A 19,939-nucleotide genomic window follows, 5' to 3' on the forward strand; every position below is an offset into this window, starting at 1 on the left:
GTCACTTGTGCTGAATATGGATATTTTGAAGGGGAAAATATGAGGACATTTTGGTCAAACTTATTTTCTTAAGGTTTTAAGGTACAATGTTTAAGGTAAAATATTTTAAGGTACAATTGTCAAACTATTAACAAACTGTTAACTATGACTTTTGCTTCAATAAAGTCCTAATTTATTGATAGTTATTAAGATTAAGATAGTAGCTGGGTTTAGGTATTGGGTAGTATTAGGAATGCTCAGTAAGATCTTGCTGAATAAGTACTTACAAATAAAGAAATAATATGAAAAGAAAGAAAGAAAGAAAGAAAGAAAGAAAGAAAGAAAGAAAGAAAGAAAGAAAGAAAGAAAGAAAGAAAGAAAGAAAGAAAGAAAGAACTCACAATACCCAGTGCCAAGCAGGCACTAGAGAGAACAATGTACTTCACATCAGTCACTTGTCTGGACTTCACGTCCCAGAATCCCTTGTACTGATCACCTGACTCATTAACTGGACTTTGATTACATTACACCTGCAGCCCATTATCACACACAATATAAGCACCATTTTCTCCCATGCTGTTTGTGAAGTCTTGTTACTGTTTATGTGCAATTCTGAGCAGGTTTCCCTTGTTTTGATTTTGGACTGTTTCCTGTGAAAGAAAGTTAGCTGCTTGCCTTAACACTTCACTTGTTTTCTGGATTACCCTCGACGTTGTTTGTTGCAGTTTTGACCTTCTGACCATTCTTCAATAAAAGCTGCATTTGGAAGCTCCACCACCATTGTACGCTGCAGTATGTTACTATATTGTTATTTAATGGAGTAATTTTGCAATGTAAATGTGTTCCTGTGGTCTTTTAAGCTTAAACAATTACTTTAAATCTTATTGAAGTTCGTGTTTTCTTCATTATAGATTTTGTTGATCTAAATTGTATTTAATTGACAACAGTGATTTTTGTATTTGGCTTAAAAAGAAAAACTTAAAATTTTTAAAAAAAGTACAAAATTATGTTAAACCTCACTCATGGGATCCAAATCAATATTAAGATTTTTCAAGCAAAATGAATGTCATAATGAAAATCTATTTTTTCAATTCATGAAAATGTTATGTTTAAAAGTGTCATTTTAAATTTAGATTGAGGTTTAGCTAGTTAGTGCTAAACCTAGACGATTCTGTTTTTACCTTACCATCCTCTCTCATTTGTCCTCATGTTGATCAAAACTGGATGTTTTTATGTTATTAATTTTTTATTCAGATGAGGTGAGGTTTTATAGTTAGGATCATTGTTCAGTGCATAAGAAGAGTGTGCTGTGATTAATGCTGTTAATCATCCCATTATCCCTGAAAAGGACATTTTTCAAATGCTTATCCAATTTCCCCCAAAGCTTGATGGTATCTCCATTTCCCAAATTTTATTTTATTACAATATAATCAACTTAGGCTAAACAGACCTTTCTATCTGAAGTTTCAATCAGTATAGTGAAGGCTACTCTGGTAGCAAAGAATTCTGGCCAAAATTTGGCATGAAGCTGGCTCAGCAGGTGTTTGTCCAGCGCTGGCTTACACAGCATGTGGGCCAAACATGGCCCTGGTTTGGGTCATTATGGTGGCACACCAGATTTGGGCTAGACATCAAATGTAGTACTTGGACCAGATGTTTAAAATGTATATGTTGGCCACGTAAGTTTGGCGTAACTTGACCCATTTTAAAATAAATTCAAACAATAATTTTTGAGTAAAGAAATAAATTCTGAAAAATCTTTTCAGGTCGTTTCGACAAAAAGCACACCAATATCTGGGCCAGTTGTTGGTGGTGACCTTGGCTGAGACGTAGCCCAAATGTGGTCCATGTTAGCCCCTTGTAAGGAAGCCAGACTTGGTCAAATCATGTACTGTAATTCACTAGGGCATGTGAGCCAAGCAAAAGCTGATTGTGTGGGTCAGATCTGGGCCAGACAAATTTTGCTATGTGGGTGTAGTTTCACCATTTAAAAAACAGAATAATCAGAATATCTCAGTATTTACTTCACAAAACACACTGAATACATTATTCAGCGTCGTGTACTTGGTTATGCTGAACATTCATACTGTTTGTCAGAAAGCCCACCTTGAAGGCAATGCTTTGCAGTTAACAGCCACATAGATGTTAACTCTTTTGTTATTCTGTCAAAAAGTTTCATTCTGTCAGTTCAAAGAATTCAATTGTAGCTGAAGATGTTTTTGTTTGTAAAAAAAAAAAAAAAGAACAAAGAGTGGCTTTTTATAGCTGTAAGAAAAACTGGCATGCAAATGATGATATAACTCTCAGCATTTCTCCGTTTCCCCCCATAAATAGCTGGAGGCTCTTCTAATGATTCCTCGCTTTGGACAGTGCTCTGATGCTTGGATCTGCAGAGTGGCTGGCTGCATCTTGCTTGGCTTCAGTCCGACCATCCGTTCGCTCGCAATGAATCATCCAGGCTTGTCACACCACAACTGAATCACTGGAGCCAATCACCTGTGATGGATAAACAGGTAATAAAAGACAAGTTATAGCTGATCTGAACAGTCTCATTGCCGCCAAATCCTGCGTAAAGATGCAATGCAGTGTAAATGGTGCAGTAAAATATGTCAGTGACCATCTAGCCTTGCCTCCGTGTAAATCAGAAGCAGCATCAGCGCAATCTTTTGGTTTGAGCATATATTTATGCAGTTTTAAAAAAAGCCAATGTACTGAAATCATCTGATTCCTCTTCTTCTAATTCACCCTAGAGCTCTACTGCAGCAATCACCAAATCCTGGTCTAGATGTCATACCAGAGGAATGTTGATGTATATTTTTTAACTGATCAAACTTAAAGTCCAGGTGAACTGGAAGTCGTTCAGAGTTTTATTTTAGTAAGTTGATGTACTTAACTGAAACAGAATATTTAGCATAGTGCAAGATTTGCTTTTTCATCATAACACACTTGGTTAAGAATATGGCCTAAGACATGGTTAAGAATATGGCTATGGTTGAGATTTATGGGTGATTATGGTTAGGAACATTGTGTCTGAAGCTCTCAAACTATAAACGTAGAAGCAAATGGTCAGATTTGATTGAAGATTTAATTTGCTAGAAACATTTTTTTGAAGAAACAATTGATTGATGAAACTATTTTTATTTTAAGTGGATTACTATGACAAGTTGATTATTCACCTACAGAAGAACAATGCATGCTAGTTTAATAAATAATACACATTTTAAATTTCACATGGACTAAAATTGATTATTGAATTTCAGGGACAATAAAATCCATATACTGTACATTAACAATGTTCAAATTAATTAAATTAATTTCACAAATTTTAACCTAAGAATCTCAGAAGCTGTTTAGATTGTTTAGAATGCTACCAAATGTTAGCAACATGCTAAACATGCCAGGACCATATTAGCAAAGTGTTAATTCATCAAAAAAAATGTATTATGTTTTTTAAATCATGTCAGCATCTTGTAAAGTAAGCAAAGCAGTGTGTTTTAGGTTTAAAACATGCTAATAACATGATTTTTTTGGGTGGCAATACATAAACGTATATACATAAACGTATAATACATTAAAATATTAGCCATGTGGATGCTAGTCACATTGCTTCATGCTATAATGGTGTTTACATGCAATGTAGGCTACATTCATAAATGTAATGTTAAACATGCTAAAATCAAGCTAGCAATATGTTGGTGTTTAAATGCTATAATACAAAAATGCTACACAAACTCAGTTGTGAACAATGTGTTCAACATGTTAGCATGTCACTAATGTCTTAACATTTAACGTTACCCATCTGTCAAACTTGCTAGAAAAAGGACAGCAACAAGCTGATTCTTGTTGTGAAACATTTTAGCTTTCTAGTACATTTCATTTCATACAAGTGTTTATGTAACATGTTGTACATGTTTCAAACATGCTAGCAATGTGTTATAATGTTATTACAGTGTTAAAATGCTTTAGTGCTAAAATTCTACCCAAATGCTAGTGTTAGCAATCTGTTCAACATATAAATTACATGCATATTCACATTAGCCATCTGTCAAACATGTTAGAAATAGGCCAGCAACATGCTGACTTATGCTAGTGTTGTGCTAAACATGTTAATGATATGCTAATACAGGGGTGGCCAACCCTGTTTCTGGAGAGCCACCTTCCTGCAGATTTCAGTTACTACCCTTATCAAACACACCTGAACCAAATAATTAGGACCTGAACACCATGTGATAATTACAGGCAGGTGTGTTTAATATGGGTTGCATCTGAAATCTGCAGGAAGGTGGCTCTCCAGGAACAGGGTTGGCCACCCCTGGGCTAATAGATGTATGAAACCCTTCTAATTTCTAACTTCTGAAACTTATATCTTGTTAATACATCTTTAAAGGTACTGGATCTCATGGTTTCTGTTCATCATTTTAAGTATATATATTTTCAAATGATCATATTTAAACTATGCGCACACACACCTACTACCTAGTTTTAGATTATGGGTGGCACTTTCAGTTTAGGGAACTTCCTCTGAAAAGGACTGAAACAAATTATTTGAAATAATAAGGTTGCGCTACCAATAATCCTTATCCTGTTTGACTGAATGAGTTGTAAAAGTCCCTTCATGCTCTATTTGTATCCATCAGGAAAATAATGTAATGCTTGGTGTTTTAATGTGACACCGCTATCACAACAGCTCTTTCTGTTCCTCCTGATAATTTTCTTATTTCCGCTTTATAGCTTGTGGTATGAAAATAACAACAGACACTGCACAGTTGCGGTCTGCTCTTCCATTTATTAAACAGCACATCCTATGAATAATTTACTGGAATGCAACAAGAATCCCTGATTTTTCGCCACAAACTTTTGCACCTCTTACATGATCGATATAAAATAATTGATACCGTTTTTTAACCTTTTCATTTTGTCGTGGACTGCTGTTTCTATAGAATGAAAAATATATTTGTTTTCGAAAATGGGAAAGCACTGTTAAAGCAGCTTGTTTGACTGACATAAAGAGAAAAGGGAAAGAGTAATCCTAGTTATTCACGGTCTGGTGAAGGTAATTTCCTAAATCTTGTTAAATAAAGAAAGAAAAATAATTAAATATTGCACATTGTTGCAGCACTTCTATTTCCAGAATGTCTGACATGCTGAGACCAATCCAGGCTCATTTTGAAATCGCACCCCTATATACATTTTTGGAGAGTGCCAAATACATTCCAGGGGCCTCATGTATCAATGCTGCTTACGCACAAAAACTTTGCATACGGCAGTTTTCAGGCTCAGAATCGCTCACGTTTGGATTTACTAGATTAGATTCAACTTTATTGTCATTACACATGTACAAGTACAATGCAACGAAATGCAGTTTAGGTCTAACCAGCAGTGCAATAGCAGCAAGTGCAGGATACAGGAATAAGTTATAAAGTGCAGTTATAGAAAACTATGGTGATATTTACAGATGGATGTACTATGAACATAATATACAGGTTGGATAAGCTATGAACAGATTTACAATATATGAATATATGTGCAGGTTGCTATCAATAATCAGTAGTGTGCAGATAGATAAACATGATTACAAGTGTATATGTTACAATATATGAATATGAATATACGTACAGGGATAGATAAACATGATTACAAGTGTATATGTAACATTATATGAATGTATGTACAGGTTGCTATTAATAATCAGTAGTATGCAGATAAATAAGCATGATTACAAGTGTATATGTATAGTGGGTGTGTACATAATTACAAATGCCCATATGCAGTGGGTATGCACAGTTCAATAAGTAAACAGTTCAATGTGGTGCAGTGAATGTGCAAATTTTAAATCTGCAAATGTTAAACAGTGCAGTTATTGCGAGGAGTTTAAGTTAGAGGAGAGTGGGGGGTGTATTGGGGGGGGGGGGGGGGGGGGGCATTTACTAACGATGAAATTAACGTGAGTGTGCGCAGCTCCACGCCAACTTCATGGCTGGCGTACGCACATTTTTTGTGCGTGTCTGTTTTATTTCCATTGGCCACTCCTAGAGGCAGTTGTGTTAAATTGCACTCTACAAAGTGTCTTCTCAGCTGTATGAGAAGGTTTCATCCGCATGTCTAGTATATAAGGTTTCTGTATCATACAGTTGACCATCCAAACATTAAAGCGCAATTTGCAGCGGTCGCCAGTTTTCCCAATGTAATCGGAGCTATCTACTGCACGCACATTGCAATAAAGGCACCATCTGTGGATGAATTTGCATACGTGAATGAGAAACATTTCCATGCAATAAATGTGCAAATAAAATATGATGCACAGACTTATTAATGATTTCCACTTGTCTTCCTCATGATGATGAAGAGTATAGGCAAAATCTGATATGTAACGTGGGAAAAAAAAGAGAAAGTTCATCAGACGCTGGATTCGAACCGAGTTCATGCTTGAACGTGTGAAAACATATTGCCATGCATTTAACGGGCTGCACCACTCAGGCTGTTAAAGACACTACAAAATTTTACACCTTTACATTGCACTATTTCTTTTTTAAATCCACTCAGTGCGATGTTCAGACCCAACTGTGTTAACTGCATCAGCTAAACTCTCCCACTCTATTCTTTTGTTTTGTTATTAATTCCGGAGAACAAACTTGCAAATAAAACCGTTTTTCTCCGGTCTACCTCCAAAAGCAGCACCTCCAGTTCACATTCTGTTTAAAGTTTCTCTTTTGGCTTGCTTTTGCCATTGCTTTTTCGTTGGGTTTTGCCAAAGTAGAGTCATTAGCATATTCATACGGGGAGGAGGCAGGGAGGGGTTTTGCGCCATGCAGCTCAAGATACCATTGGTGATGAATGACATTTGAAGTCAAACTACATTCATAGAATTTAACACAGGATTGTTGCAAACTAAACTTTAAAGTTATAGCTTCATTTTACAAGCTTTGGTTGTCCATCAGATAATGACATCACTACAGATCACTGAATACTCACACTGTGTATGAATTTAAATGGCATTAGCTAATGGTTGTGAACTTGATTGATTGTGCTTTGGGCAGGTATGAAGTCTGCTTATAAATTATTTGGGTTGGTTTATATATGGTATGGGTCTTAAGGCTATATAGCCATTTTTTTATTAAATAGCTTTATTTATTACTGATATAGCATGCTATCAACATTTCAAGGTTTATGTATTTAGCTATAGACGTTTTGACGATTGCGCCAGCAGTCAAAACAAATCTGCAGCATATTCTTGGTCTTGACCCACCTGCTGAGCAGGTTATGAAGTGAAGAAAGCTTCTTTAATTACTGTTTTATTTTTTATTATTATTATTATTATTATTATTTTTAAGTCCAGGGTACCTCCGCAATGTCATTTTAACAAGGGAGAAAATAAATAAAAACTAAAAATAATCTTAATTAGGCTTGTCACTCAAATGAAAGTAAAATCTAAACTGCCATGCTTGATTGCACACCATCCACAATCAAAACAAGTCATCTAAAGCTCAGGCTAATATGCACATATATAACACACTGATTACTGAATTATTTTAAATATCGTTTAATAATAACCTTTTACAACACTTGCCAATGATAGAGCATTTCATAACATTTATGAGTCATAGAATGCCAGAAAACTTCATGCATTCATTCATTCATTCATTCAGGGATTTTGCAGGGACATTTTGTTTTCTAAATATTTGCAGCCTAAAAAAGCAGATTTTTTTGACTCTTCAAAGCTTGTGGCATAATTTGCTTCAGTGTTTTGCTGTGAATATACCAGTGCAATCTCACTGCAATCCATAAGGTTTTTTAATTTGGATGGTAATCATTACCCTCCAGATCAATCATAAGAATCTGTACAAATTAGCTTTGACAAAATATTAAATAGTTGCGATTCCTCATGAGATTATGCTGGAAAATGCAAAAAAAAAAAAAATAATCTTTTAAAATGTTCTCTCTTTTTTGTGTCAAGAACTATTGGATGTAGGTTAAAAATTCCTCCTAAATGTATTGTATATCATCGTATATCAAAATAATTGAAATTGCTTGTAAAATGACAACGCACAAAAGCAAAACAACGAGGTCATGTTCCGAAAGATAATGAGCGTGAATCAAATATGAAAATGTGTTTAAAATTGCATTCAATTTTGTTTAAAATTGCATTCAATTTGATGCAGATCAACAGATGATTTATCTGAAAAATCTACCTTCTGCCACTTTTCCAATTGAACAACAAGTCAAGGTATTATTTGTTGCCGTTACAACTGGGATTGATGACAAGACTTATCAGGTAGTGTAAAATCTTTCCTATGGATAAGAGAGAACGGTCTAATGCGTGGCAATTTTGTAAACAAAAATTCTTTGTTGATTCCATTAGTTAGAGGAGAATACCCCGACTGGTTCAGATTAATAGAAAGGCAACACTATCTCAAATAACCAATCAATATAATCAGGATATTCAGAATTCACAAGCTATAGTTTACAATTATAAACTCCATATCCATTTTTGATTCACAGTCATTATCTTTCGTTACACAACCTCGTTGTTTTTAATTCTGCATTTTTTGCTTGTGCGCGATCTAATTTTACACACAATGTATCTTTCGATTTGTGACTGATAAATTTGGCTGGATTTTGATCCCATAATTAGACTCCCAAAGCCCTGGAGGGACTGTTTACTATAACCTTACCCTTAAAAGTTTAAAGTAATGGGTTGTTTAAATATTAAATAGAGAAAACAATATGACTAATTGTTTGTATTAAGCCCCAAATCAACATATTATAATGAATAATTATTATATGACAATGAACATTGTTGAAATAACTGCTGAAAGTTCACTGAGTTAAAAAAAAAAAAAAAAACAGGACCAATCTTTACTCTTCAGAGCCAATGTTTACTTGATACTTGAAGCCTTAATCTAACAAGGATGTTAAATCAAAATGTGCTACATTATATTACCTCTGTGAAAAGCATAGACTTTTGGACAGTGCTGGATTTCCCACCAGCTTCCAGATGAAACAACTGATTAGTATTCCCGCTCAATGAAGCTTATATCTTCACTGCTTTGTAACAAAGACTGAAAAATCGATATAGTTAGTGACATGAAAGAGATCCTGTGGCTGACGTTTTACAGAGCAGCGTTTTTTGAGTGAACTGCATTTGCTGACTATCTGCACAAATGCGAAGGGAAGCACTTCAAAGCAAGAATACATGTTAGCTTAGAGTTCACACCACTGTCACCACACAAATGGCAGTTTGATCACCCAGATCCGACATTTAGTTTGTCCCCGTCCTCCTCCAAGGCATAAACATTTTCATTGGTACACCTTTGTGGTAAACTGAAACACTGTTCAAATGGACACCAATATTACATTTTGATATGATTAAGAGTAAGATTCTACCATGTGAAAAGCAATTTTTGATTACCTTAGTCCAACTAAAGTCATAATCAAACTTAACAGATAATTAAAACGTGAATTCATATTCCTTTTTTAGTTGCATTATTACAGTGCAGTACAGACATGTAAACTCCTTAAAGAAACACTATTATGGGTTTTTGAAAAAAGACCTTCCATGCAGCGAGTTAACACAGCTGTAAGTGAAATTAAATATCCAGCTAAGGCTTAAATCTGAAAGTGCACAGTGTTTAAAACTATTCATTTATCTATAAAAGAGTCGACTAAGAGTGGTTTAAGTGAATCGTGGAGGTATAAAGTCAAAGGTCAATACAGCCTCGGCCACTTGTTATGCGTGCAGACCCAGGAAAATTGAAACCCCTGGCCCCACCCACAAACACTAGAAAGAACAAAAAAAAAAGATAAACACTGAAGCAGATCCCGGTTGAATCATGCAGCAGAGACTCTGTGGTCTGAATGGGAAAGTTAGTTTTCCCTACCCAAGGATGAGGCTGTGAAGAGTCAGTGGTTGAAGTTTATTTTTGCAAAAATACCTCAGCATTATAGCCCCAGCCTTGTGCTGTGTTCCTGTCATTTTTCTGACGAGTGCTTTAGCAATTTACACACTTAAAATGAGGGATTCGTCGGCCATTTGTTAAAGGAGGGATCAGAAAAGACTACTGATGTATGGGACTTCACCAGAGCTTGACAGGAACTTTACGATACACAGTTCATGGATCAGTTCCTTCCATTTCACAAGTGTAAGTAAATTAAGTGCGATTTAAAATGATTGCCTCCTCGTTTTCTCTAGCTTGCAAAATATGTATTTATTTGTGGTTTGCTACTTGTAATCACTCAACGTGGCTTGTACTGTATCTGGTTAACTCTTTATATTCTCACATCACGTCTAAAACGTTTTATGCTGTTTGTCGTTGCTTTGGCCACCGTCAGCTGTTCATACACGTGCGACAGTCAAGTTTCAAAATAGTTCAGCTTTTGCCACTGTGTGGATTAATACTGAATGTGTGTCATGGTTAAGAATAAAGTGATATATGGTAAACTGCATTACATATACTATGCTCTGACTACTTCGACAATGTTGATAAACTATGGTGGGCATTTCTTTCTGTCCATTTCTTTCCATCCCTTTAAGGTCATTTTATTTTTGCTACTAATTTAAATAATTCATTCATTCATTCATTTTCTTGTCGGCTTAGTCCCTTTATTAATCCGGGGTCGCCACAGGGGAATAAACCGCCAACTTATCCAGCAAGTTTTTATGCAGCGGATGCCCTTCCAGCCGCAACCCATCACTGGGAAACATCCACACACACATTCATACACTACGGACAATTTAGCCTACCCAATTCACCTGTACCGCATGTCTTTGGACTGTGGGGGAAACTGGAGCACCCGGAGAAAACCCACGCGAAGGCAGGGAGAACATGCAAACTCCACACTGAAACGCCAAACTGAGCTGAGGTTCGAACCAGCGACCCAGAGACCTTCTTGCTGTGAGGCGACAGCACTACCTACTGCGCCACTGCCTTGCCTATACACATATAGCTAGCATTTGACAGGACAGCTTTCAGAATCTCTCCCAGTTCAGTGCTGGATTCGGCTTAAACTCTTCCAACCAACAAAGCTGTGGATTGAACCACAACCTGTAAGTGTTTTTATTTGTTAAAACTGATCTATTACATGCACAGTTTCTAGTGTTAACGGTTTGTTGTAGCAAGGACGTAGACAAGGATGTAAACAATGGGAAAGGCTGTTTGGCATCGTTAACAATTTAGAATATTTATTAGTCAAACCTCTGTAAATACCTAGAATTTTCAGGAGCTTTGCAGTGTCTCTATGCGACTGCTTTCCGTGCGTTCTACATCTCAAATAACAAACTCCCAAAAATATGCGACAGCGATGCTTTTTCCAAATATATGTAAAAGACACTTGTCAGATTTTATTTTAGAGAGCAGGCATGAGGTTCAGCTGTGTGCTCTTCATTTTCTTTCTGATTTAGGCAAACTGATACGACTGTTTACATTGTGCCGAAGCGTGTGCGTGTAGAGTGTGATGTGGTGATGTGGAGCCAATCCACGAATCACAGCACATTATGTTGTGTATTGAAGATTAAAGGTGCTGTATGTAAGTTTTTGACTCTTATAAAGCATAAAAATACCATAATATGTTTGAAGATATTTAAGGAACTTTTTTGTTTATCTAAAAAAACAATGCTAAAGTAACATATTTGGTTTTGAAAATGTGCCTTATGTGTCTGAACGTTTGTCTTTTGTTTCGCAATGCCACTTTAGCCAATTATATTTCAGCACCCCGGGTTTCCTGGGTGGAAAACCACATCGTTTATTCATTCGGTCAGCAAGGCTCTCAAAGTATGCATTGGCAACCGAAATGCAAACTTGGTGGACAGTAACAGCCTCTGAAATGAGACGCAGATTCAAAATTCGACATGAGGTTGTTATTAATTAGCAATTAATATAAATGTTACGAATGTAAATATTAGTTGAGCAGGTTACATTGTAACACGCTACATTATGAGATTTGCAGTGATAAGCATTAAGGTTGTTTGCATTAGACGAAACATGACAGAAATTTAAATAAAGCCATTCAGAAGCACAGAATAGTGCACTCATTGCACTCCAGCAAAAACTGTATGATTTATAATTTAATTAATTTACAATAAACCTCTCTAACATTATTAAATGTAGATGCTGAAACATTGATATGTGTTCGCTTGTACTGAGTCACAGTTCTACAGTTCCATTTCAAATTTTATTTTCAAAATCTCAGGTTGCAAGCACAGGTTGCCAGATTGATGACATGAATAGCAGTGTGCCTGACCTAGTTCAACCACTTGGTGTCAAACTTGTATACTGCACCTTTAAGTGAGGGTCATATTGACCCAGTTCCAAATTAAATAATTAAAATATTATTTAATATTTGATTAAAATTACAAAGTCATATTCACATTAATATTTTTTTGGCAATTCATTATTAAAAACAATTGATCCAACGATAATGTGTAAATTAGAATAATTGTCATTGAATTGTACAATTGAAGCAGGACAACTGGTTCTGATTGGTTTTGTGAACAAGATCAACTGATTTACCAATTGGGTCAGCCTCAAACCAGCAATACAATGTCAACAGTCTTGTTCCTATTTTCCTTTTTCTGGGTGAACTGTTCCTTTTAAAGCAAATATGAGAGACTATGTTTACTGTCATTTACCCTCATAAATATTTGAACCGCAGCTTTTTATCAACCTCTTTTTTACGGATGCAAATACTTTATGAACCCCCATGAAATCAGCGTTAGCTCGACTGTGATCTCTTTCCCTGTTATTTTTCTCTCTCATTTCTTCTCCAGTTCTATCTGTCACACTTGTCTGGCAGCGTGGTGATTCTGAATAATGCTGAATAATTCTCCTTCTGCTATTTCCCGCAGCAAGCTCGAGGGCCCGGCGTTCCGTTCTATTACTTTGCTTCTCCGTGTCTTTCACGTCTGCAACTGCGCAAGCCTCCAGGATCAAACATTTCACCATGGGTTTATTCTCGCGGTTATATCCAGGGGAATAGAAGCCCTCTGATCTTCACTCATTTGTGTGTAATGTGAACATGGTGTGAATGCCTTTAAAAAAAAACTATTTTATTTTTCATACATATCAATTCAATACTTGGTGTGCTTTTAACTTAGTTTTAGACTCAAGGGGTATTTCTTTGGATGCCATTTGTGTAAAATTGCTAGTTGGTTCTCATATGCTTTTGAGAATCTTTAGGTGGATGAATGACTTGTAAAAGCTGCAACAGATTTTCAGTGAATAGCGTCCGTTTTAGGCTATTCTTCACACAAAGCTATCGATTCAAAAGACTTGAATAACAGTAAGAATCTTGCTAGTAAAAGTGTGGCAAGTAAACCTCACTTATATCTCAAGAGATTTAATGTCAATCAGAGATTTAAAATCAGGAGTGAGAATAAGGGAAGCGACCATAATGCTGAGTTCAGGCTGCATGATTTTAGCTCTGATTTTGATATGCTGACAGGTTTAGAGAAATCGCCGACAAATGCCCTGGCACTCTGGGCAGACGAATGGGTTTCTCCCCCACTCGGGTTAACTCCTGAACACTCGCTCTTCTTCTCAGTGGCAAGGGCAACTGGACAACGTGTCCCTCCCTCTCCCAAATTTCGGCATCGCTGTAATGAAGTTTACTGCCATCTGGCCTGCCAGGAAGGAGGAGGCAGAGAACAGGCGCAGTTTTAAATAATTTTTAATAAGTAAATAAAACAAATGGACGGCAACTCCTCACGGTTACTACCGTCAAACTGAAAGCAAAAGTAAAACAATATGTCCAGGCTCGGTGCTCTCTCGGCTTCCTCTGCCATTGTTCCTTCTCTTAGGCCGTACTCACACTAGGTATAGTTGCCTCGAACCGGGCCAAAGCACGCTTGTCCCCCCTCCCGTCTCCCCTGACGACCCGCACTCACACCACAAACGGGCCTCGGCACGCTTACGTCATCGCTGCTGCGCTGTTCAGTGAGAAGCGCTCTCTCACTCGGCAGCACAGAGGAGATTTCTCTAGTTATATCGTTTCAGTCGTTTGTTCTGCAGTGACAAGCAGTCAAATATTTTGCCAAACAGTCCTTAGGGATGCGGTGACACGCAGTCAGATATTTCGCCGAACAGATCCGGCACTTTTGGCGCTCATAAACAATCATTAAGCCCTTGTGCTGCAGGAATGAGGAGGTCTGCTGAAGGCGCGCAGCTGTCATGCTGTGAGGAGTTCTCGTCTTTAATAAGCTACGGCAGTTTGCGTTCACTGAACAGTAAGAAAGATAAATAAATCCATATGAAACAGCCCCTTAAAAGTCGCGTCTCGCTTTCAGTTTCGGGCTTTGGCGCGTTTTGCACTCACACACAAGCGTACCGTGCCAAAGCCCAAGTGAACCGCGCTCAGGCACACCTCTTCCAACCGGGCCAGGGCCGGCCAAGTGAACCGTGCTTGAGCCCAATTCAGCGCACTCACACTTCTCAAACGATCCGGGAAACGGGCCTGGGCACAGTACGGATGGCATAAAGTGAGTAGGCCCTTATAGTCCAAAGCTCCTTCCGTGGGATTTGTCATAGATGTTTCACATTCTTCACTTACGTGCCCCCTCGCCACAGCGTTGAACATCAACTAATTCCCTGCTCACATTGTGAGATTTCAGCCACTATTTTGTCACCTGAGACAAATTCAGGAAATCCTAAAAGATTCCTGAAATCCTACGCTAAAATCTGTGATTTTTGATCGTTGGTTTGACATGTTTACAGACGATCACTTAGTGCCCGTTGTGATCAGGTTTGTCCTCCAGTGAAGTTCTGTCAGTGTCAAAAGATTTCTGATAAAGCAATCCATGCAACAATTTAAATGACCGAGGCGAAATGTCAAATTTATTTTTTTTTCTTCCTGGTTTTATTGATACATGCTCTGTGCAAAATTAGCGCTACAGACTGTATACATTTGCTTTGAGAAAGCATTTCAGTGAAAGTGTCACGAATGGATGATGTCAAACTTCGAGCGAGTTTTCTTTTGTGTTTGGCGCATCTGATTGTTGATTATGCCGAGTTCAGACTGCATGATTTTAAGCCCGATTTTGACTCGCCGACAGGTTTTGAGAAATATCCGACAAATGCCTGAAATCACAGGCAAATTGGTGCTCGTGCACGTGAGTGACAATCACAGTATAAACTATCAAAGACGCAATCTGAGGGAATTGCCGATGAGTCGCAGATGCCTGTGAGATATTGGTGAAAGCCACCGTCGCCGATCCATCTTGCCGTGTAAACAAAGCAGCGACAAAACGCTAGCCCAGCTAGTCATGCAGTGTGAAAACATCTGTGACACGACTACTTTCAAAATCATGCAGTCTGAACTCGACATTAGTCTGACATTGACAGCTGATATCTTACAGTGTGACATGGAAGACATATTAGCATTTGTTAGCTTTAAAACTAAGGAATAACTACTTGTTTTCAAACATTATAACATTGGTAACATTTAATACTGGACAAAGCACATAATCCAAACTGTCACAGATTCATTGCTCCCTACACCTTAAACACAGGGAATCTCAACTTCGCTTACTATGCATTCACAAATTGCATGATGTCAACATCTGCAGTGTCTTCACACACATATGACACCAGCCCTCCAGAACCGAGTTTGGGTACCCCTTATCTAGATGCAGCATTTTTAAATTTATTTTATCCCATACCACACAGGGATTTGTTGCTTTGTTAAAGAAAGTAACTAGCTTTGTTGTTTGAACCACACTGTTTATAACTGTAGTACACAGTTCAGGGAGTGATAATTTCAGCTATATTCTCCCTACTCAAATTAACAGCTTAAACTTTTGGCTGGTTTTAGCTGGTTGACCAGGCTGGTTTTAGAGGGGTTTTGGCCATTTCCAGGCTGGTTTCCAGCTTGACCAGGCTAGCCAAGCTGGGAGCCCAGCCAAAACCAGCTAAGTCCTGCTTAAACCAGGCTGGTCCAGCTGGTTTTAGCTGGATTTAGCTGGTCATTTTCCAGCCTGACCAGCTAAGACCAGGCTGGAAATGGCTGTAAACCAGCCAGGAAATGGCCAAAACCCATTTTTAAATTGTTACAATTTAAAAGACTGAAATGTAAAAAATATATATATATATATATATATATATATATATATATATATATATATATATATATTAAATGAAAGATATAGACTGTACTGCATGTTAGATTGTTTATTTGGTCACTTACTTATACTACATTTAAATTAAACATCAAGAGCTGCAATTTCAACCAAACAAGATTCTGTTCATAAATGTGTGTTGGGAGGATGGATTCATGAAACACAGAATAGCTGTATTATAATGATGCAACTTCCAATTTTACTTGGCTGACAGTTGTTTTGGGAAACAAACCAGAGGGGGTCAGTAAAGCAGAGGGTTTTTAATGATGCATTGACCTGGATGTGACTGAGGTTTAGGGGGGTGGGTGTAACAGAGGTCAGCTAGTAAGATCTGTGCAAGTTACTACACTCCTACACACAAGAGACGTACAACTAAGCAACATAAGCCAGAGGCTATGGTCTTTAGCATGCTTGTTACTTCACTCACCTCTCATGCCAGATCTCTGCAGGTTCAGATCTTTCTCCAAATAGGGCCAGAGGGGTTTCGTGGGGTAAAAGCTATCATGAGCACATTTGCAGCTTTTTTAGCTCTTCTTACATCCACTTGTGTTCTGGTCAGAAGCACAATGAACAGGCAAAGTGCTATTAGCACTCTTGGAACTTGCGTAACATTCTTTTCAATCAACATTCCACACATTCAGGAATGTTGCAGTTAGTGATTATGATTGATTACAAACCCAAATCGGGTCAAATTAACCCAGTGGCCTCATTCAAAACTCAAAACCCAGCCTATTTTAGAGTATAAAGTGCATAGTGTAGTGTCATCGACTTGATTTTGGAGAAATTGGGTAATTAGGATGAGGGAAGAGAGGCTGTCTCTAATTAGGTCGAAGGTAGATTATACTTAATATAACTAAATCAGTGTTAAGGGAAGTAAGTTATAAATTGTTAGATCAAATAATCTGAAGTACAGAAATAAGGGAACTAATTAAAGAACATTTAAGATAACTTGCTTTAAGGGTTCATACCATGAGGAATTCTCCCTCTCAATGTTTAAAGATAAAAGAGTTTCAAATACTTTGAAAACATGGTGCAACATTTCAAACTTTCAGTAAAGTCCAGTAAATCCATCTACTGAAACAATCCTTATGATCTCTAGGATTGTTGCTGTTCGTATTGTTTCTATGCTTTTGTTTTCCCTCCTTTCATTTGCTTTTAAACTCCTAGATCACTGCTGGGGAGTCCTCACCCAACAAAGATCATTAGAGCATGTGTGCTGAATCTGCTGTGGAACCGTGGCTTTAAAGGCTCCCAGAATGCTCTGCTTCGAAGGAGCAAAAAGAGCGCAGACAGTGCTGCCTTTGAGTGTGGTTACATTCTGCTGTTATCTGTTGTATGTGCACTTAAACAATGATATGTCCATGATTGTTGTGTGTGTACCTATCTAGGCCAAGCTTAGTGGGTGTTTTAAAGTCCACATGAACTGGAAGGTTTGACCATTTTCTTTATTTTTTTGTATTGTAATGGAGTTCAGAGCTACAATTCTTACATCTAGCCTTATCTTTTGGATATTTCTCATTCTTCACAACAACTTTCGTCACATGGGTAACAATAAGCAATAGAAGCACATAATTTCTCTGTTCTCTCAGAAGGTGCTGCCGTTAATGCGCTAGTCAGGCAATCAGAAATAGGCTGCATATTAACTTATGGGTGGGTCATGGGGAGGATATAATCAATCAACCAAACTTTAATATATATTTTTTAATATTAAGGTGTTTAAAGCAATTTTACAAGACAGACTTGCAAAAACATGCAGACATCTTCTTACACCAAGCCTCAGTTCTCTCATTCTTTCAACAGAGCTTGTTTATTTGAGGTAAAATGGGAACCTGTTCAGCGAATACATTGCAAAAGCATTTCCTGCTCATTAAAATTTGCCACTAATAGTGAAAACTGTTAGCCTAACATGTTTATTTTTTTCATGCATTTTCTATTATTATTCTTTCCTATTTGGGCTTATTGCAACCCAATTAGAATAAAACCTAAGTATCATCTTTTGATAACCCTTTACAATAAGGTTCATTAGTTAATGCATTTACTAACATGAACTAATCATGAACAACACATGTACAGCATTTATTATTCATAATTGAACATTTACTAATGCATTATCAACATTTAAGTCCATGCTTGTTAACATTAGTTAATGCACCATGAGTTAACATGAACTAACAGTGAGCCACTGTATTTTTATTAACTAAAGTTAACTAACACAAACAAATACCGTAGTAAATGTATTGTTCATTGTTTGTTCATCTTGGTAAATGCATTAATTAACATTAACTAATGAACCTTATTGTAAAGTGTGACCCATCTTTTAATATGATGTACTCTTTATTTCTGCCTTGAACACAGGAGTCTTTTTTCCTGTTTTTTAATGCATTAATAACACATACACAGTTACACACATATTTTTGAACATGTTTTGAATATCAGTAAAAACAAAGTTTTTTGCCCATTTTGGACAGTTAAAATAGTGTTTGGGACATTTCATAAGCTGCAAAGCAGTTGCTGAATGACACTGTGTGACTGTAACGAAATATGAAACATAATATAATAATGAGGTTAATATAACCTTCTCTGAAACTGAAATGTTTCACTTTAATTTTATTTAGGCTACATTATTATTTTATTTAACAATCCAACACAATCTCACGGCAATTTGTGTTTTGGTGCATATAGCGGACTTGTTTTGAAGTGCATCACCTCAAATGTTATTCGTCATTCTTGTTTATAGATAACTGACCAACAAAAGATGCATTAAAATTAAGATCAAAATTTTACCAAAGGAAACTTATTTCAAAAAGATTTTTTTTTTCAAGAAAATGTATGAATTATATTTTGTTTATGCCCCTCCACTACTCCACTATACAGGCGGATGATTTGTTTTGCTCTGAGGAAAATAAGGATTCAATGAATGCTTCGCTGTAATTGTATCACAAACCTCAGATATTCCTTAATTTTCTTTTCAGCTTAGTCCCTTTATTTATCTGGGGTTGCCATAGCAGAATGAACCGCCAACTTATCCAGCATATGTTTTATGCAGCGGATGCCCTTCCAGCTGCATCCCATCACTGGGAAATACCCATACACTCTCACTCCCACATACACACTACGGACAATTTTAGCTTACCCAATTCACCTGTACCGCATGTCTTTGGATTTGTGGGGGAATCCAGAGCACCCGGAGGACACCCACGCAAATGTGTGGAGAACATACAAACTCCACACAGAAATGTCAACAGACCAATGCCAAGGCTCGAACCAACAATCTTCTTGCTGTGAAGCGACAGCATTACCTATTGTGCCACTGCATCGCCCAACTTCAGTTATATATTTGCAATTTTTTTCACATGCCATTATCTTAAAGATTTTGTCCTAAGCATCTGTTTTTTCAGTGCTGCTGCTTGTGTGCTTTTTTATTTTCTCCACCTCACTGGTGCCAAGTTCAGGCGAGGGATTACTGCAACCCTGGGAGGAAAATAATAATAATTAAAATAATATTTAGATTTCAAATAAAATACTTTAATATTAAAAAGGAATCATAAGTTGTACCCTATCCATGTCGTAAGGAATGCCTTTAAATAATTTATTTATTAGTTGTCTGCAAGCATCAACGTTTATTGAGATTGAAATAAGATTAAAAAAATTTAAATTGAGATAAGAAATATTGTTATAGCAACACTTGTGTCTGCTTAAGGAAATAACGCTCATCCTAGACATCAAGGGATGACTAATCGTGAAGGAACGTGTAGTCTCAACGCAATCTCACAGCAATTCATAACTTTTTTGATTTAGTGGTTAATTCGTATGAATTTGTACGATCTAATTCATACTATTTAGTACGATTTGCTC

General features: G+C 37.0%; 1 protein-coding gene across 12 annotated transcripts in view; it reads left to right on the forward strand.

The window, feature by feature from the left end:
• Positions 1–561: 561 nt before the first annotated feature.
• The window catches only part of nectin1b (nectin cell adhesion molecule 1b), a 525,250-nt gene continuing 505,872 nt past the window's right edge, over positions 562–19,939 (forward strand). For 6 of the 12 annotated variants that reach the window (XM_073929161.1, XM_073929169.1, XM_073929181.1 and 3 more), the window contains exons 1-2: positions 562–771; positions 2,314–2,492. In XM_073929161.1, the coding sequence (XP_073785262.1) occupies positions 2,481–2,492 (12 nt within the window). In that variant the 5' untranslated portion in view covers positions 562–771; positions 2,314–2,480. 12 annotated transcript variants of the gene reach the window in all.

Source organism: Danio rerio, chromosome 18 (genome assembly GCF_049306965.1).
Source record: "Danio rerio strain Tuebingen ecotype United States chromosome 18, GRCz12tu, whole genome shotgun sequence".
Taxonomy (NCBI): domain Eukaryota; kingdom Metazoa; phylum Chordata; class Actinopteri; order Cypriniformes; family Danionidae; genus Danio; species Danio rerio.